A 17,939-nucleotide genomic window follows, 5' to 3' on the forward strand; every position below is an offset into this window, starting at 1 on the left:
CTTCTGCTCACTCTTCTCAGGCCCATGCTGCTGTGTCCTGGCTGCCTACAGCATCAGGACGTACCGAGCGCACTGTGACCCGAGAACAGCAAGAGAGCCGAGAAGACAGCCGGACTTAGAGAGTGGTGGAGCAGGAGAGGCAAGGTAATTTATTTTAAAGTCTGATTTGGGTGGTTAGGGCAGTCTAATCACGGTCTGGTCCAAGGTCTGATATGGGGGGGTCTGGAGGTCTTATGGATCTGGTCTGAGATGGGGGAGTTTGACATGCATCCAAGCTGAACTCTTGCACCAGGGCCCACAAGCCTTTAGCTACGCCCCTGATGCCATCTTCATCTCTTGCACAGGAGTACACTGTCTCCTCCAGAGTTCCTTGCACAGCGAAACTTGGTTTTCGGTGCCTGGCTTCTCTGTGTTTGTGCCAGACAAGGTCACTGGAATTTAGTACCACTAGTCTGCAGAGATCTAAGTGATGAAAACCCATTAAGACACAGAAGAGAGAGAGAGAGAAAAGCTTAAAATTGCAACAAATTTCAGTCCTAACTTTAATGCACAAGGACAGATAAGAAAAATTGCAATATTACAAAAAAAGTTGATTAAAACAAAAATGCGTATTTACAAATTTACAGCGAGAGCTATACATTAATAATGGAGCAGTTTACAAGTTTCTATAAGTTATACAGAATGGATGTGCAATGTACAGGACTGGACTGTCTCTCAGGTTTTATATTTTTTGGGGGGAGAAACCAAACAGCCAATCCCTGAATTCATCTAAATGCAGAGCAGGAAGAATGTATAATGTGTTCCAAGAATGTGAAGCTGGGGCATGCTGTAACCACACAATTCAATAAGAACTCAGGCAGCAGCTTTAAATGTGATAAAATAAAGAAATCCTCCCTCCTTATCTCAGCTGCCGCTTCCAGCGAAGAGCTCCCATCACGCAGGGCTGACGTTATCTTCTTGGCTGTAGTGGTGACATTCTGTACGCACAGGTCACCGTACTGCCAATCACTTGCCTTGGCAGCATCTGGAACATGAAGACAGCAATAGGATGCAGCAGTGACAGGTGTGCATAGGTCACCTCTACAGCCTCTAAAAGAAACACCGGCGGGGAGGACTGCAGCGAGACACTGGAATTGGGAGAGAAGTGGCAAGTATGGCTTCTTTTTCCATTTTATCACGTATACAGCTGCTGCCCATGTTTTCAGTTAACTCTGACAACCCCTTTAATAATTTACATTTCATATATTAGTGTCAGCAATGTATTTCCCTGCGGGCTTAAAAAAAAAATGACAGAACACAAATTCTTCTCATCCTTCAAGACTTATCTTCCTCTTTGACCTCAGGGGGTACAAACTCTTTTGTACTGAAGGACTCGGCCGTCTTCTCATGTTCAGCGCTGGTGCCATCTTTGCTGTAGGTTCGTTCTCACGTGGGGTGGTTTCTAACTCTTTTGGTACAGTCTTTGCCATGTCCTGTAATACTACTTTACTGGAAAAGATATCTTGTCTTATACGAGATAACTGCAACACAGGCTGGAGGCTGAGAACTTGGGAAAATCCTTCGGCTTTTTCCAACTGAGCCGGAAGCGCCTAGGAAACAAACAAAGGCTCACGTTTACTTATGCGAGTGCACCGATACATGGTCAGAAACAATGTAAAAATTTGGTGCAAAATGACACCTACTTTTATAAAAATCAACTGCGCCCAGCTAACCAAGGGTGCACGACATAACTGAAAAGCAGCATCACTGCCTAAGGTGCGACAGCTTTCACCAAAACTGCACCACAATAAAGTTAGACTAAAGTGTCTATCCATGCACCAAATTTATCCCCCGCTGGTAAATGTGGTGCAGGTCTAGACAGCCTGTTCATGCCATCTACAGGATTAGGCCTCATTCACATATCTGTGACGACATCCATGACAAGATGGTCAGTGAAGAATCCATATTTCACAGACAATGCAAATTACATTTCCAGAGCATCTCCTACCATTGAGCAATCATGAATGGAGTCCAAAGTTTTCACCGACCCAAAGACTATAATGTGCATGAGGGATCTGTAATCATGGACAAAAAAAAACTTCTCTTCAATGGGAGCGGAGCTGCAGTAACTGGGCATGCACACCACACTTTGAACTGAGCCGTCTGCTTCCTTCTACAGTCAAAGTTCTAGTTTCACCACCGGAGGTTGCAGGGAACAATTGCTCTGTGGAGGTGCAGCGTTTTGGACCCTCACAGATCCAGATATTAATGACGTATCCCGAGGATAGGTCAATGTCAGGAGCCTGGAAAACCCGTATAAAGCAGAGCACCACCTGGTGGCTGGAATATTACAGTTGATTCTTTGAAAACCCCATGGGATTTTACAGGAAATTCCAGAATTTCAGCATAAACCCAAGTTGCACATGGCTTAGGCTACTTTCACACTTGCGGCAGAGTGATCCGGCAAGCAGTTCCGTCGCCAGAACTGCCTGCCGGATCCGGCAATCTGCATGCAAACGGACAGCATTTGTAGACTGATCCGGATGCGTTTCAGTCTCACAAATGCATTGCAAGAACAGATCCGTCTCTCCGTTTGTCATACGGACAAACTGATCCGTTTCAATTTTTTTTTTTCACATGCGCAGACCGGAAGGACGGATCCGGCATTGCAGTATTTTTATTGCTGGATCTGGCACTAATACATTTCAATGTAAATTAATGCCGGATCCGGCAACTGATCCGTAATGTTGGAGGGAGAGAATACTGCAGCATACTGCAGTATTTCCTCCGTCCAAAACGCTGTTCAGTGACTGAACTGAAGACATCCTGAACAGATTACTCTCCATTCAGAATGCATGGGGGTAAAACTGATCAGTTATTTTCCAGTATTGAGCCCCTAGGACGGAACTCTATGCCGGAAAAGAAAAATGCTAGTGTGAAAGTACCACAGACAAGGAAGTATTTAGAATATGATCCACCAGCAAAAATATAGGACAGACTAGTGGACTAGAATGTACACTGAAGGATATGACACTTGAATAAACCTTTCAGTTGACATGTACATTAGTGTTAAACATGCCATGCACTACACAGAAATAATGTGTCATAACCCTATGTCTATATAATTATACTAAATGAGGGAATCGCTCAGACTGAAATTGCTCAAGAGGTCTTCCGGTTTCAGGAATTTTCCCATATACTTTATCAATTCCTTGATAAGATCTCTGCTTGCGATCATTCAATAGAAACCTTCCACAATTACTTCCAAGGGATAAATCTCTGCCCTGGTCATGTGATGGACACACATAGCTCTGATAACTGCACTGTAACGAGCTGTGTGCCTTTATGCCCATCACAGTACCAGGGTGGTAAATGATGAAGGTCCCTATTTAATGACAGCAATAATTTCCAGCACCAGTGCCACATCTGTGGAGCTGAGCTGCAATACAACACACAACCTGCGGACAGCTGTGGCAGTGTTTTAGGAATAAAACAGCCATGTACTTCAAACCCTAGACAACCCTTTAAACTGATATCTTGATGGGGTTCTTCTTCAGTCTCAGCTTTCTTACCTTCATGGTTTCTTTAATCTGCTGGGAGATGGAGGCCGTGGTAGCAGTTTGTTCCGTCATGCGAGATTCTAAGAATATACATTGGATAGGTTTTACTACACACATTGGATGGGGGGGGAAGCCCTTCATTTAATATAATCCCCTAGTCCCGATTAGCAAGTCCCGATTGACCACCACTGAGCATAAAGTTAGGCACATGCTATGTTTCCATGTTACCTTGGCCACTGGGTAGCAGCAGGGGCTTGGTGGAGGCAGGGACATCAGTCCTGGCCAATTTATTAGGATTTACACCAGTTGTTCACTGGGAATGTAAACGTCATCTTAGGGTACAACCACGGGTTGTGATGCGGCCACATAGGGCCCTAATTAAATTAATGAGGACCACACTGTTTAGTCGGTCTGCATTAATAATGGCCACGAAGTACCTGCAACACTGTGCAGTCATTAACAATACAGACTGTCTAAACAGTGTGGTCCTCATTAGTTTAATTAGGACCTGTTGCAAACTATATGGCCACACAGCACTCAACTGCGTTGCAACTGTGCCGTGTTATTGTAGACTTATAAGACAGCCAAGCACCTGCTTTAGGGCAGCATGGGACACCTGTGCAGGGCTTTTTCTACATTACAGCACCATGAAAACACAGCACTGTGGAATGAAGGCCCTTAATAACCACCATAAAAAGGTGTATAGTGGTCTTAAGTAAAGGCTCATACACTCACCAGAAGTTGAATCAAGCTTCAGCTGTTTGGGCTCCACAACTGGTTTGTAGTGATTCTGTAAAGCAAAAGGAATTCGTGAAGATTTATAAGTACGTCCAAATAATTATCACAGTAATCCAATCTCAAATGTTTTAGTCCAGGAATGAAAGAAATGAATTATATCAGAGATACAGAAGATGTAAAGACGCTGTACCTGTCCATACCCCTTATTAACCCCTTAGTGATCACCAATACACCTTTTACTGACATAAACAAAGGGGGTTTAAGCTAAAGGGGGTTTAAGCTAATCAGCTGGCTTTAATCAATCATTACATGTACCCAAAATGGTGCAGTAAAAACTATAACTTGTCCTGCAAAAAATAAGATCTCCTACACGTACATTGATGAAAAAAAAAAAAAAAAAAGTTATAGCTCTTGGAATGAGATTTCTAAAAAATGTGTGTGGTCACTAAGGGGTTAAGGCATATGGAAGTAACAGGTAGTCCCTCAGCTCAGGACCCTTCTTCTATCATCCCACAACCACACATTCATGTATGATACAGATGTCCATTGACTTCACTGGGTGCCATATAATTTCCTACAAATAGTAAGTTTGCTGCCGTATTAACCTCTGATCACCCGGGTGCTATGTCAGTTCATTGTTGGGAGAAGACTCCATGGGACAAGGGTTGTCCTAACAATAAATATATATTTGCCCACATACCACTATTTCACGCTCAACTTTCAGAATTTTTACAAAGTGACCCAGGATTTTTCTTGGGTGTCGTTTTCTTTTTATTGCAGTCTCTACGATGGCGTCGTCCAATTGGTCTTCAAGAATTTTAATATCCGGTTCTATAGGAAAAGGAATGCATGACACATTATGTTTTACTGCACGTATCCAAGAAACAGTTCAGCAGAAAGAACACATGACATGATTGCAGATTTCTCTGTACTACTTCTGTAAGGCTACTTTCACACTGGATCGGGCAGGGTTCAGCAAAAACGCTTCAGTTACTGATAATACAACCGTCTGCATCCATTATGAACGGATCCGGTTGTATTATCTTTAACATAGCAATGACAAGATCCGTCATGAACATCAATGGGGGACAGATCCGTTTTCTATTGTGTCAGATTCTGTCAGAGAAAACTGATCCGTCCCCATTGACTTGCATTGTGTGTCAGAACGGATCCGTCTTGCTGCGCATCCCAGGACGGAAAGCAAACTGCAGCATGCTGCGGTTTGCTCTCTGGTATGAGAAAGGAACAGAATGCATTTTGGAGCATTTCGTTCTGTTCAGTTCTGTACCTATTAACAATGAATGGGGACAAAACAGAAGCGTTTTTTCCCCGGTACTGAGACCCTATGACGGATCTCAATACCGGAACATATTAACGCTAGTGTGAAAGTAGCCTAACACTGACATGAGAGGGTCCTTAGTTATTGCAATTTTTTTGAGGAATATCAATTAAAGTGGTATTCCCATCTCAGACACTGTTGGCATATTGCTATAATATGCCATCAATGTCAGAGGCCCCATCTCTGACCCGCTACTAGATCCAGAAAAGGAGAGCGCACCATAAACACAGCTTGCTCTGCATTAACTGCTATGGGACTCCTGAAAATAACCGAGCGACCACTCAGACATCCGATAATGGTGAATGGAGACAGCAATGCACATCCGCCTCTCCATTCACCACTATGGGACTGCTGGAAATAGCCAAGTGAGGGCGGCCGCGCATGCACAGCTGCTTCCTGACACAGGAGCAGGACCTGAGCCTGGTGACATATCCTACCAATATACCTTCAGTGTCCTAGATGGGAACACCCCGTTAAAATTAAATGCTGTCTAGTACATGTCTCAGTTCACACTCGCGCCGTCACTCCTGTTCTGAACAGAAGATCATGGTATTCACCACTGACGTGTGATAATGTCATCTATCGGGTTCTGGTGTGTTGCTTGTTTTCACAGGAAAAACTGCACTATTTTTCCTATCAAATATGGAAGCTGCAACTGCGCTACTAACACAGATGTGAACAGAGCCTTAGACGCACTGCAGTTAATTGCAGGCTCTATATCTCCCTTACCAGATACTGTGTCCGGAGCTTCGCGCCATGGCTGCCCATTAATGCTGACGTTATCCTGAAAAGCCGTTTCAAAGTTCTAAAATTAAACACATTTTAATCATTTTTTCTTCAAGCAAAACAAACAAACAAACATGGAATATTAAGAAATATACAATAAAAAAAATGGATGTCTGATAGGTGAGAATCTAACCAATATAAAAAATTGCCTGCAAAGCAAAACGGCTGTTCCTCACCTGGTCCAAGCCCTCAGCCATCCAGCGCTGCTGCTCATGGTCCAGTCAGTCTTTATTAAAGGAAATGTGTCACCAAAAATGTTATTTGTCAGTTAAAACCAGATAGTAACACATCTCCTTTTTTAAATCTGATTTAATTTTCTGGATTATAGATTTTTTTTTTTTTATTCTAGGTTCTGAACATGATTATGGGACTATCGTGCCTTAGCTCTTAACAGCATTTATAAAGCTTTAAAAAAAAAAAAATTGCTTTACGGCAGCCCCATGGGCCATAGACACAATGGTCAGGAGGGGCCCCTATTGACTTCTATGGGAGTGTCTTCTAGGCATGCTCTGTGCAGAGCTCATTGTACAAGGAAAGAATAGAGAAGCTCTGACAACCACATGTTGTGAATGGTGGATCCTGTCTTATCTATGCACAGAGGTTGTATCATTACAGGCAGGATTAGAAAAATATATACCGTAATTTTCACCCTATAAGATGCACCTAGGCTTTAGAGGAGGAAAATAAGTAAAAAATTATTTTTCCTTAGACCTCAGCTCAGACCCCCAATGTTAATTAGACCCCAAATGTGAATAACCCCCAATTAGACCTCAGATCATAGCCCCTATGTGAATTAACCCCCACTACTACCACCACCACTTTGGAGGGGGGACGACACACGTCTTATAGGGCAAAAAATATAGATCTACTATTAGGCTTAGGGGCCAGTAGGAAAACTGCAGGATATATGGATATATAGACATTGACATGGAAAATTAAAAATAGCATCATCAAAAATTTGTTAAAAATGTTCTGACTATAAAATCATGATTTAAACAATAGGTCATTTTTTGATGGCACATTCCCTTTAATTGTGTGATGACGTTCCAAACTTCTGCACGTGACCAATGAGGATTGTGATAGGCTGTAGTGGTCTCATGCACAAGGTTGACACTGCAGACAGGCTACATGCATACGAGTGCCAGTAGACTTGCAGAAATTCCACGTGTTTTTGGTGTGAATTTGATGCAGTTTTGCAGAAGATTCCATCCTATAGGGTGCAAGCACGGACACAGCTGCTGGATTGCAGGGTGGTTGCAACCATGGAAACAAGCAGTGTATAATGTGATGGAAAAATTAATCCAGCCAGCAAAGGAGGCGATATGGACAATCACAATACATTAGTAACTGCCTTGTATTCACTTAACCCCTTAAGGACCAGGCTCATTTTCACCTTAAGGACCAGGCCATTTTTTGCAAATCTGACCAGTGTCACTTTAAGTGCTGATAACTTTAAAACGCTTTTACTTATCTAGGCCATTCTGAGATTGTTTTTTCGTCACATATTGTACTTCATGACACTGGTAAAATAAAGTCAAAAAAATTAATTTTTTTGCATAATAAAATACCTAATTTACCAAAAATTTGGAAAAATTTGCAAATTTCAAAGTTTCAGTTTCTCTACTTCTGTAATACATAGTAATACCCCCAAAAATTGTGATGACTTAACATTCCCCATATGTCTACTTCATGTTTGAATTATTTTGGGAATGATATTTTATTTTTTGGGGATGTTACAAGGCTTAGAAGTTTAGAAGCAAATCTTGAAATTTTTCAGAAATTTACAAAAACCCAATTTTTAGGGACCACTACAGCTCTGAAGTCACTTTGCGAGGCTTACATAATAGAAACCGCCCAAAAATGACCCCATTCTATAAACTACACCCCTCAAGGTATTCAAAACTGATTTTACAAACTCCGTTAACCCTTTAGGTGTTGCACAAGAGTTATTGGCAAATGGGGATGAAATTTGAGAATTTCATTTTTTTGCCTAATTTTCCATTTTAACCCATTTTTTCCACTAACAAAGCAAGGGTTAACAGCCAAACAAGACTGTATCTTTATTGCCCTGACTCTGCCGTTTACAGAAACACCCCATATGTGGCCGTAAACTACTGTACGGCCACACAGCGGGGCGTAGAGTGAAAGGTGCGCCGTATGGTTTTTGGAAGCCAGATTTTGCTGGACAGTTTTTTTGACACCATGTCCCATTTGAAGCCCCCTGATGCACCCCTAGAGTAGAAACTCCATAAAAGTGACCCCATCTAAGAAACTACACCCCTCAAGGTATTCAAAACTGATTTTACAAACTTCGTTAACCCTTTAGGTGTTGCACAAGAGTTATTGGCAAATGGGGATGAAATTTGAGAATTTCATTTTTTTGCCTAATTTTCCATTTTAACCCATTTTTTCCACTAACAAAGCAAGGGTTAACAGCCAAACAAGACTGTATCTTTATTGCCCTGACTCTGCCATTTACAGAAACACCCAATATGTGGCCGTAAACTACTGTACGGCCACACAGCGGGGCGTAGAGTGAAAGGTGCGCCGTATGGTTTTTGGAAGCCAGATTTTGCTGGACAGTTTTTTTGACACCATGTCCCATTTGAAGCCCCCTGATGCACCCCTAGAGTAGAAACTCCATAAAAGTGACCCCATCTAAGAAACTACACCCCTCAAGGTATTCAAAACTGATTTTACAAACTTCGTTAACCCTTTAGGTGTTGCACAAGAGTTATTGGCAAATGGGGATGAAATTTGAGAATTTCATTTTTTTGCCTAATTTTCCATTTTAACCCATTTTTTCCACTAACAAAGCAAGGGTTAACAGCCAAACAAGACTGTATCTTTATTGCCCTGACTCTGCCGTTTACAGAAACACCCCATATGTGGCCGTAAACTACTGTACGGCCACACAGCGGGGCGTAGAGTGAAAGGTGCGCCGTATGGTTTTTGGAAGCCAGATTTTGCTGGACAGTTTTTTTGACACCATGTCCCATTTGAAGCCCCCCTGATGCACCCCTAGAGTAGAAACTCCATAAAAGTGACCCCATCTAAGAAACTACACCCCTCAAGGTATTCAAAACTGATTTTACAAACTTTGTTAACCCTTTAGGTGTTGCACAAGATTTAATGGAAAATAGAGATACAATTTCAAAATTTCACTTTTTTGGCAGATTTTCCATTTTAATATTTTTTTTCCAGTTACAAAGCAAGGGTTAACAGCCAAACAAAACTCATTATTTATGGCCCTGATTCTGTAGTTTACAGAAACACCCCATATGTGGTCGTAAACCACTGTACGGGCACACGGCAGGGCGCAGAAGGAAAGGAATGCCATACGGTTTTTGGAAGGCAGATTTTGCTGGACTGGTTTTTTGACACCATGTCCCATTTGAAGCCCCCCTGATGCACCCCTAGAGTAGAAACTCCAAAAAAGTGACCCCATTTTAGAAAGTACGGAATAGGGTGGCAGTATTGTTGGTACTAGTTCAGGGTAGATATGATTTTTGGTTGCTCTATATTACACTTTTTGTGCGGCAAGGTAACAAGAAATAGCTTTTTTGGCACGTTTTTTTTTTTGTTATTTACAACATTCATCTGACAGGTTAGATCATGTGGTAATTTTATAGAGCAGGTTGTCACGGACGCAGCGATACCTAATATGTATACAATTTTTTTTTATTTATGTAAGTTTTATACAATAACTTCATTTTTAAAACCAAAAAATTGTTTAGTGTCTCCATAGTCTGAGAGCCATAGTTTTTTCAGTTTTTGGGCGATTATCTTGAGTAGGGTCTAATTTTTTGCGGGATGAGATGACAGTTTGATTGGCACTATTTTGGGGTGCATATGACTTTTTGATCGCTTGCTATTACACTTTTTGTGACGTAAGATGGCAAAAAATAGCTTTTTTTACACCGTTTTTTTTTTTTTTTTTACGGTGGTCACCTGAGGGGTTAGGTCATGTGATATTTATATAGAGCCGGTCGATACGGACGCGGCAATACCTAATATGTATACTTTATTTTTATTTATGTAGGTTTTACACAATGATTTTATTTTTGAAACAAAAAAAATGATGTTTTAGTGTTTCCATAGTCTAAGAGCCATAGTTTTTTCAGTTTTTGGGCGATTATCTTGAGTAGGGTCTCATTTTTTGCGGGATGAGATGACGGTTTGATTGGTACTATTTTGGCGTACATGCGACTTTTTTGATCACTTTTATTACCTTTTTTGGGAAGTAAGGTGGGCAAAATTTCAATTTTCTCATAGTTTTTATTTTTTTATTTTTATGGCGTTCACTGTGCGGGGAAAGTAACATGGCCGTTTTATAGATCAGGTCGTTACGGACGCGGCGATACCTAATATGTGTAGTTTATTTTATTTTTTTAATTTTTATTCAGTGATAAATGTTTTTTTTTTTTATCTTAACTTTTTTCACTTATTCTTTTTATTTTTTGACCCAGACCCACTTGGTTCTTGAAGATCCAGTGGGTCTGATGTCTGTAAAATACAGTACAGAACCCTATAGGTTTCTGTACTGTATTTTACTTACACTGAACAGATCTATGCTTTCAGCACAGATCTGTTCAGCACCATGGACAGCAGGACGCCTGAGCAGGCGTCCTGTTGCCATGGGAACCTTCCCCGTCTGCTCAGTTATGGTCAGAACTTCGCAGACGGGGAAGGGTGAGGACGGGGCTTCGGGGGGCTCTCTGGGGGCTCTCTCCCTCTCCATCGGGGGGCTGCAAAGGCACAGCAGCCCCCCGATCGGAGAGGGAGGGAGCTCCCTCTTACTGTTAACCTTTTCCATACAGCGGTCCGTACGGACCGCTGTATGGAAAGGGTTAAACGGCTGACATCGCATCAACGATGTCAGCCGTTTATACCAGGGTGCCAGCAATGTGCTGGCACCCTGGTATACCCACTGTACACCAACGATTACGCAATAGGAGGCGGGCGGGGGATCGCGATCCCGCCTGCCGCACCGCCCGCCTCCCGCAACGCCCCCACCGCCTGCGACACCCCCCCTGCACCACCCGCCGCCATCAAATCATGCAGGGGTGCAGGGGGGGGTGTACTATATTGATTTTAGGCACTCTAAAGTTTCTGATCCCCGCGGTCAGGGACCGCGGGGATCAGAAACTGCAAAAAGCGCAGCAAACCGCAGGTCTGAATTGACCTGCGGTTTTCTGCGATCGTCGATGCGGGGGGGTCAAATGACCCCCCCCTGCATTGTTACAGGATGCCGGCTGAATGATTTCAGCCGGCATCCCGTTCCGATTAACCCCCGCGGCGCCGGCATCGCTATTTAAAGCCATGACGTACCGGTACGTCATGTGTCCTTAAGGACTCGGGAAACATGCCGTACCGGTACGTCATGTGTCCTTAAGGGGTTAATCTACATAATAAATGTCATTTGCTGAAGTGAGAGGACCCCTTTAAAGACAGACAGGACCCCCAGGGCACCAGTGGATTGACCATGTGAGTAGTAGTTCCTTTGATAACCCCTTTTAAGTGTTTTGTAAATAAGGAAACGGTCGAGCGAAGCTGCTGCATTCTTCTATGAATTGTTCTCATGTGGAAAAACTGTTTAACACCTTCAAAAACCTCATGATTTTAGGTTTATGAATTTTTGTTTTTTACTCCCTGCTATAACTTTTTCTTGTTACGTTCACATGGCCATATGAGGGCTTGTTTCTTGCGGGACAAGTTGTACTTTCTAATGGCACCATTTAATATTGGATAGAATGTAGAGGGAAGCTGGAAAAAATTCCAGAAGAATGGAAAGTTGGAAAAAAAAATGCAATTCCGCTATAGTTTTATGGGTCTGTCTTTACAGTGTTCAATATGCTGTAAAACTGACCTGTGGCCTTCATTCTCTGGGTCAGTACAATTACAGCAATGCCATATTTATATAGTTTTGCTTGTTTTTATACTAATATATATTTTTTTAAAAACCTTTTTTCTCCCCACAGGCACGTCACTGTGGCAGGTCTCTGATCCTTCAGAGGGAGCAAGGCTCCCACAGAAAGACCTCTCAGATGTCGGGTTGCAACTGACCACAGCATCTGGGGAGCGAAACGTCCGTGACCGGCGTTAACAGCAATCACAGACGTTGCTTTCGGGTGTCTGTTGTGCAAAACAGTAGGCAATCAGCGGCTACGGTACTCGCCCAACTTCTGAACGAGCACCATGTTTAAATACGAGTACAGCAGAGGTTGGGAAGGGGTTAAATTAGTTTGCAGTATTCCTGGACAGAATTGGTCTCCTTTCCCTCTGGCAGCCAAAAATATGACCCTATCTTACTTCCCCTGCTGAAGGGAGTCTTCTCAGCTATAATACCATACTAATGCAGAGCATCTGCTCTGCTGCTTTCAGTGGGACCGACAAATCATCCAACGTGTGTGGGGTGTGCCGAATCTTGCCTGACAAGAGAGGATTCGTTTCCAAGATACCCAATCCTTTGTACCCATGGGAATTAGTCACTGCTAGAGGAGTGTGACATGTTATTCCACTTTCACTTCTGAATACAAATGTGACATCTATCTAAAAGGTGTATGGGAACTTTAAAGGGGTATTCCAGCATTCAGACGTGAAGCTTGAAAGAAGGCAGAAGCTCCCCATTGGAACAGTGTGTGGGCTTGTATGTAGCAGCTGCCTATGTGCGGGCAGACTACAGACCTACTGCATTGCTGACCTCAGTTCCAGGCTTTTCTTCTGTATCCCCCCCCCCACCCCCCACCAACTATTAAAGAGCAAGTCATATTGTGCTCCCTCATTGCTGGGCCTCTCACATTAGTTCCCAGTTACAAACTCTTATAACTACAAAGGTTGGAACTGAGCATGCTCGACCAACAGGCTGATGCTGTTACAGGTCACAGCCCCAAGAACCAAGCTTTACACCACAAATGTTGGGCCAGTGATTCTGTGGGAAACTATAAACCCTACAGATGTACCGGAGTTCTTAGAGTGAAGTGATCAGTCTGAAGTATTCTTCTTACCCAGATGAAGTTCCTGTGCTCCAGCTGCCTCTGCTCCTCGTTTAGGTAATTCTGGCTTTCCAAAATTTGTTTGCTGAATTCGGCGCACATTCCCAGCACCTCCTGTAACAGCGGCTTGGAGGTACACTGCACCTTGCTGTCTCTCAGGGGAGCAGAGCTGGAAGCCGTATCAGACGTTCCCTGATCTGCATTCTTTATAGGGCTCTTGGTACCACGTCCAGGACGTTTAGATGGACTTTGCACAGAACTGTTTGCGTTCTCTCTGTCCCCTGAGGCGCTTTGTCTGGAGGGTCCGGCGTTCTCACCGCTGCCCACTTTGTAGACACCTGAAGGGCCAGCCTCTTTCACATCAGTTCTCTCAGTCGTCCCTATAGAGGGTCCTGCTTTCTCCCCACCTTTCGTCGTTCTTGTGCTGGAGGATGCTTTACCTTCATGGGTGACATCTTTGATCTTTCTGACGATTTCTTGCTCTGCTCCTCTGCTCACCTGGGAAGACGCCGCTCTTCTCGCATCATTTCTTCCTCGGTTAACCTGTAATACCAACAAGATACTGAATTTCTTCATTTCAAAATCAGAATTCATATTTATCACAGTATGTGTTTATATATGTATATACCCTCACTTACCCTCCTTCCTGACCAGCCACATTTTCTTTTGTTTCAGTACGTCTTTTTTTGGCCATCGCTTTTTTTTCTGTTCGGTTATGTAAATTTTTGCACCTTTTTTTCAATAACACATGGGGCACGCATGGGGCTTTATTTTTACCTCAGTATGACCCCCACCGATCTAATAGTTCTCCCCTATAACTGCTCATTATCATGGTTACAACTACCCAGCAATCCAGCAGCGGTAGCCGTGCTTATACACTATAGGAAAAAGTGTCGGCCTATGCGTACTCCAGGCCACCAGAGAGGCCGGTGCTTTTCCTATAGTGCGCAAGCACGACCACCGCTGCTGGATTGCAGGGTGGTCGTAACCATGGAAACAAGCAGTGTATAATGGGATGGAAAAATGAATCAAGCCAACAAAGGAGGCAATATGGACAATCACAATACATTGTATTAAAGGGGTTCTGCAGCGATTTATATTGATAACCCTTCCTCAGGATAGGTCATCAATATCTGATCTGCAAGGGTCCAATACCCGGCATCCCGACGGATCAGCTGTTTGACAAGGAGGTGGCGCTCCATGCCAGTGCAGCTCCCTGTTCATTACACTGCACACTTCGTCTCGGCAGTGTAGTGTCATAATGAGTACACACTCCATTCACTTGAATCGAGCGAGTACTTGTAATTACACTGCTGCTCCACAGGAGACGACGCGTAGTGTAAAGACCAGGAAGCGGTGCTCGCATGGACCGCCGCCTCCTCTTCAAATAGCTAAACAGTGAGGGTGCCGGACCCCCGCCGATCAGATGTTGGTGACCTATCCTGATTATAAGTCATCAATACAAATCTGAGCCCAACTCCTTAAACTTTTTCTACATGAAGCGAGAGGACTCCTTCAAAGAAGGATTTCAGTTGAAGGAAAACTCCTTGTAAAGCCAAATGCACACAGCCGTGAGCGGTCCGTGATAACACGACCTGGATGCCTGCTGAGAGCAGGAGCGCACGGTCATTGGTTGCTATGACGCTGTGCGCTTCATGCCGCCGCTGCACTACAGTAATACACTCGTATGATCTATACTAGTGTATCACCGTACAGCGGCAGCAGCAGGAAGCGCACGGCGTCATAGCAACCAATGATGCCGAGCGGTCCGTGGTAACATGGCCTGGATTCCTGCTGAGAGCAGGAGCGCACGGAGTCATTGGTTTCTATGATGCCGTGCGCTTCCTGCTGCTGCCGCTGTACGGTGATACACTCGTATGATCTATACCAGTGTATTACTGTAGTGCATTGGCGGCATGAAGCGCACGGCGTCATAGCAACCAAAAACGCTGTGCGCTCCTGAAAACACGGCTGTGTGCATTCGGCTAAAACTGATATAACAGGCTATACATCAGTTTTGCCAAGAGTGTTCTTTTAATTGATCCTATCACCTTCACTCCTATTCAACAAGCCTAATTTTATGGAGGTGTCCAGGAACAGCTTTGTCCCCTCTCATAAAGAAGACAAGCCAAGGATCCATATGTATGGGACAGTCAGAAGGGATCTATAATGCATGGTCAGCTTTAAAACCTGTAACAGCAGCATTAGGGAACGACATACACCGTAGATCTCTGCATCCTGCCTCAGCTATTCCTCCTAGAAGTGTATAACTGAAGTGACTGGATGTCACCATTTACCTACTGAACGGAGTGCGTCAGTATACAGTCTGACAGCATCCACCAGTCGGGGTAGAAAAACTACCCCACCAACAAGGGGAACAGGAATACAAAGTTATCAAATTATCCCCAGAGGGAATAATAGAGGAACAGCATAAGGGCTCATGCACATAACCGTATGCCCTCCGAGACATACGGTCCATGAGCAGGCCATGTGTCCCGGAGCAGCATACATCGTGGGCACAGCATCAGAGGTTACTATGATACTGTGCGCATCGGGCCGCCCGCTGGACTATCGTCCTGCTCTTATAAATGTAGGACAATAGCACCGTGGGCGGCCCGACGTGCACAGCATCATTGTAATCTATGATGCTGTGTGCTCCCAATGTACGCCACTCTGGGACATATGGCCCACTCACGGATCGTATGTCTCGTAGGGCATATGGTTGTGTGCAGGAATCCTAACACAGAGTTAGTGCAATTGGTGAAAGCAGCCTTTCTGCTATTGAGATCAGTCATAGGAACAAGACTGATCCGTCATGACCCACAATGTAAGTCAACTGGGATGGATCCGCTTTTCTCTGCCACAACCTGGCACATAGAAAACGGATCCTTCCCCCATTGACTTTCAATGGAGTTCATAACGGATCCGTCTTGGCTATGTTAAAGATAATACAACCAGATCCGTTCATAACGGAGGCAGATGGTTGTATTATCAGAACAGAAGCGTTTTTGCTGAACCCTGCCGGATCCAGTAAGAACGCTAGTGTGACAGTAGCCTTACGTGAAAAGATGTTCCAGAATTTTTATTTCATGTTGAATTTAAGATCTATACCAGAAAGCTGCGGTGACCCACGTCAGTGTCCTTCACATGACATCTTGTATTAAAGAGGACCCGTCCCCTCTCCTGACATGTCAGTTTTAGTAACTACTTCCAATCCCCATGTAATAATTCTGGAGCATTTATTCCTATGACTCTGTGATGTACCATTCCTGTATTATTCCTGCTAGAACTTTACAAATAAATTGCCAGCAGTGAGGGCACCACTGGGTGTTACCAGTAGCGGGTGTGTCTGACTCTGTCCAGTCAGTGCTGCTGGTGTCAGACTGTGCAAGGACACACCCCCTACTGGTAACACCCATCTGTACCTTTACTGCAAGCGATTCATTCATAACTTCTAGTAAAAATACCAGATGATTGGCAAAACATAGAGCCATAAGAATCAATGCTACCGACATCAGACATGTCAGGAGAGGTGAAGGGTCCGGGGTTTCTGACAACTCTGCACAGAGATAAAATCAGTCCAGGAGGGAACGGTCGCGGCTCTGGTAACATTACAGAAAGGGAAGTCGCCCAAAAGGCTCAGCTGGACCGTAAGGTTTACACACCATAAAGGGGGATGATCCTCCATCTTTCTTTGGCTCCAGGCGGCTTGGACTTCCATTGTCTTGGACAGCGTTTCGACTTCTTCTTGTCTCGATCGTTTCCCCATTAATTATATGGGATTTCTCAGGAGGAGCCGGAGTGCTCTGCGTCCTGTCCTCAGTGGGAGGTACTGGTTCCTGGTCGTCAGCGGGGCGCACTGGTGTCTGTTCCTGAGTGGGAGGTACTGGTCCCTGGTCGTCAGCTCGGGGTACTGGTCCCTGGTCGTCAGCGGGGCGCACTGGTGCCTGTTGCTGAGTGGGAGGTACTGGTGCCTGTTTTTCAGCAGGGGGTAGTGGTTCTGGCTCTTCAGTAGAGAGCACTGGTGCCCGCTTCCCAGCATGGGGTACTGGTGCCCGCTCCCCAGCGAGGGGTACTGGTGCCCGCTCCCCAGCGAGGGGTACTGGTGCCCGCTCCCCAGCGAGGGGTACTGGTGCCCGCTCCCCAGCGAGGGGTACTGGTGCCCGCTCCCCAGCGAGGGGTACTGGTGCCCGCTCCCCAGCGAGGGGTACTGGTGCCCGCTCCCCAGCGGGGGTGCCTCCTGATGTGACCCCCTCACCAGCTGCAGTAGCACCCCTAGCTCTGCTGTTACGACCAGGTTCCTCTGCTTTCTGGGACCTCCCCTGGGGTCTCTTCTCAGAACTGCCCCCTCCAGACCGCCCCTCATCCCGTTTCCCAGCAGACAGCCGAGTCCTGGGGCCTGATGTCCGGCGGCCGCTAGAAGACTCCTGAAGGCTCCGGGAATCGGGTGTCACATTTTTATCACCCCCTCTCTGCAACCGTAAACTTCTCCGTTTCGGGCTGTCACCATTTGCCGCCATTTTCAAAATTCCGGAAGCCCGG

The 17,939-nt window shown here is 44.7% G+C and overlaps 1 protein-coding gene across 1 annotated transcript; it reads right to left on the minus strand.

The window, feature by feature from the left end:
* Nucleotides 1-531: 531 nt before the first annotated feature.
* Nucleotides 532-17,939, minus strand: NSL1 (NSL1 component of MIS12 kinetochore complex). Its single transcript, XM_044289966.1, has 7 exons — nucleotides 17,063-17,939; nucleotides 13,410-13,940; nucleotides 6,346-6,421; nucleotides 4,978-5,108; nucleotides 4,275-4,329; nucleotides 3,552-3,619; nucleotides 532-1,589 (listed from the first exon to the last, which is right to left on the minus strand). Exons 1-7 carry the CDS (start codon nucleotides 17,915-17,917, stop codon nucleotides 1,308-1,310), a joined length of 1,998 nt encoding a protein of 665 aa, XP_044145901.1. The 5' UTR covers nucleotides 17,918-17,939; the 3' UTR covers nucleotides 532-1,307.

This window comes from Bufo gargarizans, chromosome 4, assembly GCF_014858855.1.
Source record: "Bufo gargarizans isolate SCDJY-AF-19 chromosome 4, ASM1485885v1, whole genome shotgun sequence".
Lineage (NCBI taxonomy): Eukaryota > Metazoa > Chordata > Amphibia > Anura > Bufonidae > Bufo > Bufo gargarizans.